We start from the raw sequence: 7,500 nt of genomic DNA on the forward strand, positions 1-7,500 counted from the left end.
CTCTTTTACAGCCTTGAAGTCTGTTAACCTTATTTTTTTGCCAAAATTGTCTCTCATGCTAACACTTGAAGTATTTGAATCTATGATTTTGAGCTTTTCCATGTAATTCTATGATTTTATTAAAGGGGATTTCATACTTTCAGGCACGTGAGCTGTATTACAAGAGGGGTTTCACAGCAGATCACACTTATTACAAGTACTATTTCAATGTTAGACAGCCAATGTACCTTTTCTCAATGCCTCTGGAGCCCCCAAAAGCAAACCTAGCAGAAGTATCAACTATGTAGATCATTTATAGATTGATTATCTGTTGAAGATTATTCTTGTTAATATGTTTTGTAGATTTATAGATTTCCAATGTTTAATGGTCTTCCAAAATGAATGATACTATTTCTAATCTACTAGTGCCTTAATGTTATTGTTTTGTTATCATTTAGTTCCTAGCTATTCAGGAAGATAGCAAGCAAAGTGATATACAATAAAGGTAAAAGTTTATTTTGGGAAACTTAAAGGTAGAGTTGAGTTGTGACAGGAACAGTGTTTTATATAATTATTTACAACTTTTTTTTATTCTGACATCTTGACAGCTATCAAATCTTTGTTTACCCTTTGTGGATGGGTGCTTGGGATGGGTGCTCCATGCTCACAGCAGTACAGATTAGTCTAACATGCAGTTTGCCTTAAAACCAGCAAAAAATTAGTTAACCCATTCACGCCGGGGCTGTTCTGGCTCCGAGTGGTCAGAATGCCAGCGTTTTCAAATGCATAAGCCTAACGCCTCGGGATTCTTGAGCGCACTAGCCTCGGGCCAAGGCTGTCCGCTCGCTCACCCTGAGCGCCAGCCTTGACCAAATATCTCTCGCTGGCGTCTGACCCAAAAACCACAAAACATATCAGCATGTCAGCCGGCACGAATGAGTTAAGAGTGACGTTGGAAAGCTGTAGTTCTGAAACTAGTGTCATGACAGTTATCATGTACACTATGATTTCTGTTTTGTTTTTAGGGAATGAACAGGATTGTTATGTATGTCAAGACACCTGTCCACAAAAGGGTGTGTATATATATGTATATGTATATTTGTATTTCAAAGACTTTTATTGGAAAGAGTCCACATGTTCTCCTATTCTTATTCGTTTAATCTTGTTGAAAAAGGATGCTCTTAGCATTATGAAATATATTACATATTGCAATATAGTTTTATGGTTTTAAAAAATCATTGACAGAATCTGAGAATATCTTGTCACAAAGTAATTCAGAGATTAATCATTTTTTTATGCAGTTTTCCTTTTATGATATTGAGGAATGATAATCTCATTTGTCAGAAAAGTTTCCGGTCTACATTTTTAAATGATCTGTTCAGTATTGATGGCATGTCAGATCTATATTACCAGGAATTAACTTTTGCATACTGTAGGATCCAGAAGTTAGGTCACTCCCACCATTATTGTTATTTTGCACTCTTGATAATCCCAGGATCTTACACTTTGTGTTCCCATTCTTTACCATGATTTCACCATTGTTCTTCCTCAATTACATATTGGTGCACCTTAACTAAAAAGATAGTTCACAGGTGAGAAAAGGGTAATATAGAAATGTTGAGTAAGAAAATTTAGCTATTTAGCAATGAGTTGTTGCAAACTGCCATCAAGTGGCATTATTATTAGCTATTTGAAGTCTCTACATTAGGGTCATACAGAAGTTTCGAGTGACAAAGGCAACACATCATTATTCTTGGAAAACTACTGTTAACCCTCTCTGGACGGGTGGTACACTACTGTACCGCTCTTTCAAAAGCCCAGTGGCTGGGCGGCACAATATTGTGCCAGCCATTTAATTGTTTAGGCCTAAGCGCTCGAAAGCCCCGGCATTGTGACATTCAAAGCTGGAATGCCCCCGTCGTGAGTGGGTTAATACTCATTGGTTCCTTATATACATTCCTGAGTTTCTTTGTTTCACAGGCTTTTTGCATGTCTTTCTAATATGTAAAACCTAGCCATGGATTTAAGGTACCTTTAATCAAAGCTTGTTTAACCCTTTTGAGATGGGCCACATCTAAAGATATTCTATTTTTTCTAGACTTGTGGCATGATTTGTGTGTGTATATACATGATATATATGCAAAGTTATCTAATTACTATAGGTTATGATGCATTAAAGGAATGATTACCTTGTATTTTGAACAAAAAGTGCAGTGTGAAATTGTTCCAACCCCTCAAAAAGTGTTTGTCGCAGAAGGGTTAAAAGAGTCATTCAATGTGATATTTATCTCCTGAGTTTTGTAGAAATTTATATTGCAGCTTATCTATGTATTTCTCACTTTATTTTTGTAATGAATTACTCTGTATAATATTACTTTTCTTTTCTGTGAGTTATAAGAATAACTGTCTTTATTTTTAAAACAGATTGTACACTATAAAGTTAAAAAAAATTATAATAAAATGGACATATACCATCCTCATATCCACAATGTGAGCACTATTATGGAAAATAAACCTTGTAGATACATAGATAGGCCCAATTCTAGAGGTCCAACTCTTGAAAGACATTTACTTGTGTTTCCAGAATTAAGCATATGCTCCATTGTCACATCTGTTTTAATAGTATGATTATCACAAATAAAGGAACACATTGATTATACATGTTTTTATTCCACTGAATTGTGCTTGCTTGTAGGTGTTTTCTCCTCCTTTGTTTTTGTAATACTAGTCAATATGTTTGTAATAGTTTATTAGGACTTTTAAAATGATTTTTTTTGTCTAAAATGAGTCAATTTCAATGCATAGTTGAATGAAAGAGATCCCTTATGAATAGATCAAGTTACATACGCAACTCTCCAATGAATCAAATTTAAAAATAGTCTGCTTGGCAATGCTGGTTTAGTCAAGCTGTGTGCTCCAAAATGAGTTCTGTTTCTCTCCTGCTAATGGCCTTAGGTATTTTTACGCCAGAAATGAATGTCTACCATGGCATATACTTTGAAATAAGAGTGAGGACATTCAGCAACATGAGAAAGGCATGGCAAAACACCTTGTTATGAATGGCATCTTGATGTGTCAGTCTTACAAAGTCCTGATAAGAGTAACCAGTAGGAAGTCTCAGGGCATGAGAGGACTGGAAGATTTAGCTGTCATACTCTCCTCTCACGCACTCACTCTCCCTCCTTCCCTTCTAAAGTTTGATAAAATACAAAATATTGTAGCATGGTAAACTTTATTTACAAAACATACAGTATATGCAAATATTCAAAAGATGTGTTATTATTTTAAATGCAACCAGAGGAATGCTCATGTAAAGAGATTCTCTCTACATTTTGGGAAATTCCTCTTAAATGTACCAATATTTTGAACAGTTTGAACAGCTTTCATTCATCTCAAATTCAGTTGGGTCAGTGGATGTTATACTCCTTTCAACTTGAATTTTCTAATGTTCCTGGGAGCAAACTTTACATGTTGCATGAAAATTTAGTTTTAACAAGTTCCTATTTATGAAGAAGAATTAAATTAATAAGCCACAGGATGAATATGTCTGGCTACTTGAGTTAAAACACACCCATGAATAAATAAGAAACTATGTACATACCCCTCAAAGGACTCAGTCTCTTAGCCAATCAAAATACAACCTATTAAGAATGTCCAAGACTTGTGTATGAAAGGGGGAATGATGATTTATATTAGGAGCATCAAAGTTTGACTAGTCTAGTTAATACTTCATCATTTACATATACTGTGACCTATAGTCACCAAAGGAATTAAAAAATATGTTTAAAACATATGGCAATAATCATCCTCTATAAATAATGAAGACACCAATAATTCTTTTTATGGAAGTGGTTAACATAAGTCCCTTTGGCTCCTTTCATTATGTTATTTCCTGATGCCAACAAAATTATGTGTGGAACATAGAGCACAGCCTATTTAAATATGTTGAGAGCACTGATGCTCTTACATGTCATAAAATCTTAATATATTAGCCTTTTCTAGACATTACTCTGATATTTATATTTCAATATACATCTGAAGCCTGTCTTTGTAACCAGACAAAGGAAATTCACAAGATCAAGTAAGTGATGCTAACCGCATTATTGACTTTGCAAGATGAAGTTGTGAAAGAGAAATGTTCTGCACACAGCAGCTAAGAAGCTTGACGTTATCTCACCGTTTTGGGTCTTCTTGTAGAAATCTCAAGACTAATACCCTACCAAGCAAACTCATCCAATAAACAATATAAAGCCAATACACTAACAGACGGTGAAGCTAGAGTGAGTAGTTTCCATGTTCCACCACAGTACCTTAAAGACACCTGAAACAATATATCTGCTTTGTAATATATTATTCATATTCCTCAGATGTATTATAAATAACCAACAACTAGAAACACACTACAGAGTTTCATCTTTAAGTTCACTGGGATACTTTCAGTTGAGAAATCTTCCTCTCCTGCATTATTTTTCAGCATTCAATGCATAGATGAATTCTTCTAGTTTTTCTTGGATCTGTCTGACTCGTTCTGTGGTAGAAGAAAAGAATATGAATAATAAAAGGAATAAAACATCATCATAATAATCCTTTTAAGCAAGACGTGTCTATTTTCTACACATAATAAACTGCATTCGGTGCTTATGCCTGACTACAGATAGTTAAATTGCACCATCAAGCCCAGTTTATGTGTCAGCAACTACTAATAAATACTGGTGGATGCTGTTCCACCTCTATTTTGGTATGGATGGGACCTAGTGGGTGTGAACTAGTAAATCAGGTACTATCTGGCTGTTTTCTTCCAGTCCCAAGGTCATTAAGAGCTATCCCCCCTATTCCTATACAACCTGCAACCTCACTGGGCCATCTCCTGTTGTCTGGGTCACTTCTCCCACCCAATCCTCCCTCTATATGGCTACTTCTAAGAAACCACTACATCCACCATCACATCATATGCTCCCTTCCTCTAGAAACCCTTCCTCTCCCTTTATACAGCATAGCTGGGCTACTCATGACATTATTTTGTTTTTCTTTTTTCCTATTATATATACATTTATATAAACACAATGTAAATAAGCCATCTTAAAATACTCCAAAAAACTTACTGAGTTCTTCTGCTAACATTACTCGACGGCCTGTCAATAACTGCTCTTTCTTGTCACGGTCGCAGCCATATTCTTCTAAAACTTCTTTGATTTCTTTTTCCAGTCTCCGTGCTGAAAAAAGAAAAGATGGTACATATAAGACAGAAAGACAAATTCTATAACCAATGATTGTACATGAAAAAGGAATAATAATTTCTTTTACATTACTGATATTTATGTATACAAATAATACCTAATCATCAAGATATCATTGACTTGTGACATACCTTCACGATTCATAACCTGCTGTCTAAGAGCATTTGCTGTTATTCTTATCATTTGCTGAATCCTCCAGAAGAGTACTACATCATTACACTCCACCTGAGATATGAAAGGAAAAGATTTCACTTTGTTAAAGTAGTGATATCCTCAAGTAACATCCCTTCAACTTATCCCACAACAAGCCATCATTACAACACCATCAATAGAGCATTAGTTGTAACTCGCACACACACATTTTCAATAAAATTTACACAATGCTTACCCCTAACTCTCCTTCAAGCCCTTGATGATAAGCATAAAAGGCCTTTCTACAATCATACGCCTTGGCTAGCGCACGTCGGAGGAAATGTCTTCGATAGACAGGGTGCCATGTTTCACGAATAAACTCGTTGTCCACGTCGACCCCTTGTGCTTGTGAATTTTTGCGAACTTGGGTTACTTCATCATACGTAAGTGTGTTCTTGTGTTTCTGTGAAGAAATGGGACAAATAATCTCTATTAAAAGCGGAGTTGAATGGAAGAAAAAAAAATAAGAATTTTGAAATACTTATCAATAAATTTACATAGCAATCCAACTCCACAACTTCAAACTTACATAGTCAGACTTCAAGATATTCTCTAGTTCTGATTTGACTGCTGCTCTCCTCCTCTGTTCTTCTGTGGGATATGACCAATGCAACCATTGTTCTTTGGTGCTGGGTCCAACCATCTCTCTGTGTTAAAGGAAAAAGAAATATGAGGTGTCTTGTCTAAAATTAGTTCTGTAAAATCTTTACAAAGCACATCATGACAAAAGTTGATGAAAAAAAGAGAAAGAGGACAATGATAAAAGGGATAAAATGAAGAAGAGGAAGAAGAGGAGAAGCTAGAGGTAGAGAATGTGGAGAGGAGGGAGTAGGAGAAGGAAGAGGAAAGGCAAAAAAGCTGAAGGGGGGGATGTGAAAAAAAAAGGGGAAAAAAAAAAAGGAAAGAAATACAGATGATTGATCTTCTGTTCTCTAAAATTTCTAATGAACAAACCTCAGAGTAGACTCAGTGGTGTTAAGCTTGTCTTTGACCGAATCCTCCAAGAACTTGCAAGCTGCATCCCACTGTTGCTTGTCATGGACAGATCGATCTTCCAGGGCATTCAGCTGGATGACCCTCAACACATCAGCAGCCTTATAAAATAAAAGCAATACGTTTAGTATTATTTTATACTAAGGAAACAATTATAAAGCTTTAAATTTTTTAAATGATGACCAAAATTTTCTTTTTAAAGATAAATCATAAGAAGTTGAACAACAAAGACTACATGACTACTCTCAAAATGGTCAATAATGAAATGTAAAATTTCTTTAGTAGAAGAAACAGTATTGCAAATGTGTATGTTAATGTTCTATTAACTGAAGTTACCTTATTTCTATTCTTTGTATGTGCTGTCCTTGTTTTTTTTAGTTAATCAAGCAAATAATTTCAATATTTAACACTCACACATACAAGTAAAATAAGTAAGCTACCTACAAATCATGAAACACTGAGCTCTAAGACATACAAGACATAAATACATTCTTTGTATTCATCATCCTTAACAGATTTTTTGACAAATGCACACCTTATCTTCCCACTCATGGCGCCTCATTGCCTCATCTACAACACAGGCCTTCAGGCTGTCAAAAATGTTGTCATGGTCCTTTGAATTTTTAGCTCTCTCCATGAACTTTCTGAACTCATCCTCCAGTGTTTCCCAACCAACTTCCACACACTTCTTGGGGAGCATGCCATCAGCCCACTGTTTCAGCTTAATATCTGCTGTTGTGTTGAATGTACCTGTAAGAGGGAAAATTGTAAGAATCAATAGCAATGCAATGCATAATTAGCTAGGGTATCAATATACAACAGAAAGACCTGAAATTATATCTACCCTCTGAGAAATTAGAATATATAATTTTGGTTTAGTTACACCAATACAAACACTTGCTCACTTTCACTCATAAACACACACATACACTCTAGCTCCCTCTCTCTCTCACTCTCGCTCACACACACACACACTCACTTTCACAGACCTGTATACTTACTTTCACCTACACACACACATTCACTGTCACTCACATGCACATTCACTGTCATTCATACACATACCCACATGTACACTCAGTGTCACTCAGTGTCACTC

At 35.6% G+C, this 7,500-nt stretch overlaps 2 protein-coding genes across 10 annotated transcripts in view; one reads left to right on the plus strand and one right to left on the minus strand.

Annotated features, from left to right (window-relative positions):
- Nucleotides 1-2,634, plus strand: part of LOC122264323 (uncharacterized) — an 8,072-nt gene extending 5,438 nt beyond the window's left edge. The window contains exon 6 of the mRNA XM_043033162.2: nucleotides 144-2,634. Within this exon, the coding sequence (XP_042889096.2) occupies nucleotides 144-287 (144 nt within the window). The 3' untranslated portion in view covers nucleotides 288-2,634. The remainder of the gene's footprint in view (nucleotides 1-143) is intronic.
- Nucleotides 2,635-3,194: 560 nt separating this feature from the next.
- The window catches only part of Opa1 (Opa1 mitochondrial dynamin like GTPase), a 25,214-nt gene continuing 20,908 nt past the window's right edge, over nucleotides 3,195-7,500 (minus strand). For all 9 annotated transcript variants that reach the window (XM_043033161.2, XM_043033158.2, XM_086543400.1 and 6 more), the window contains 7 exons: nucleotides 6,937-7,151; nucleotides 6,363-6,502; nucleotides 5,938-6,055; nucleotides 5,605-5,811; nucleotides 5,348-5,441; nucleotides 5,082-5,192; nucleotides 3,195-4,507 (listed from right to left, as the gene is read on the minus strand). In XM_043033161.2, the coding sequence (XP_042889095.1) occupies nucleotides 4,443-4,507; nucleotides 5,082-5,192; nucleotides 5,348-5,441; nucleotides 5,605-5,811; nucleotides 5,938-6,055; nucleotides 6,363-6,502; nucleotides 6,937-7,151 (950 nt within the window). In that variant the 3' untranslated portion in view covers nucleotides 3,195-4,442. The remainder of the gene's footprint in view (nucleotides 4,508-5,081; nucleotides 5,193-5,347; nucleotides 5,442-5,604; nucleotides 5,812-5,937; nucleotides 6,056-6,362; nucleotides 6,503-6,936; nucleotides 7,152-7,500) is intronic.

This window comes from Penaeus japonicus, unplaced genomic scaffold, assembly GCF_977035675.1.
Source record: "Penaeus japonicus unplaced genomic scaffold, GWHDUDI00000001_assembly GWHDUDI00000013, whole genome shotgun sequence".
Taxonomy (NCBI): domain Eukaryota; kingdom Metazoa; phylum Arthropoda; class Malacostraca; order Decapoda; family Penaeidae; genus Penaeus; species Penaeus japonicus.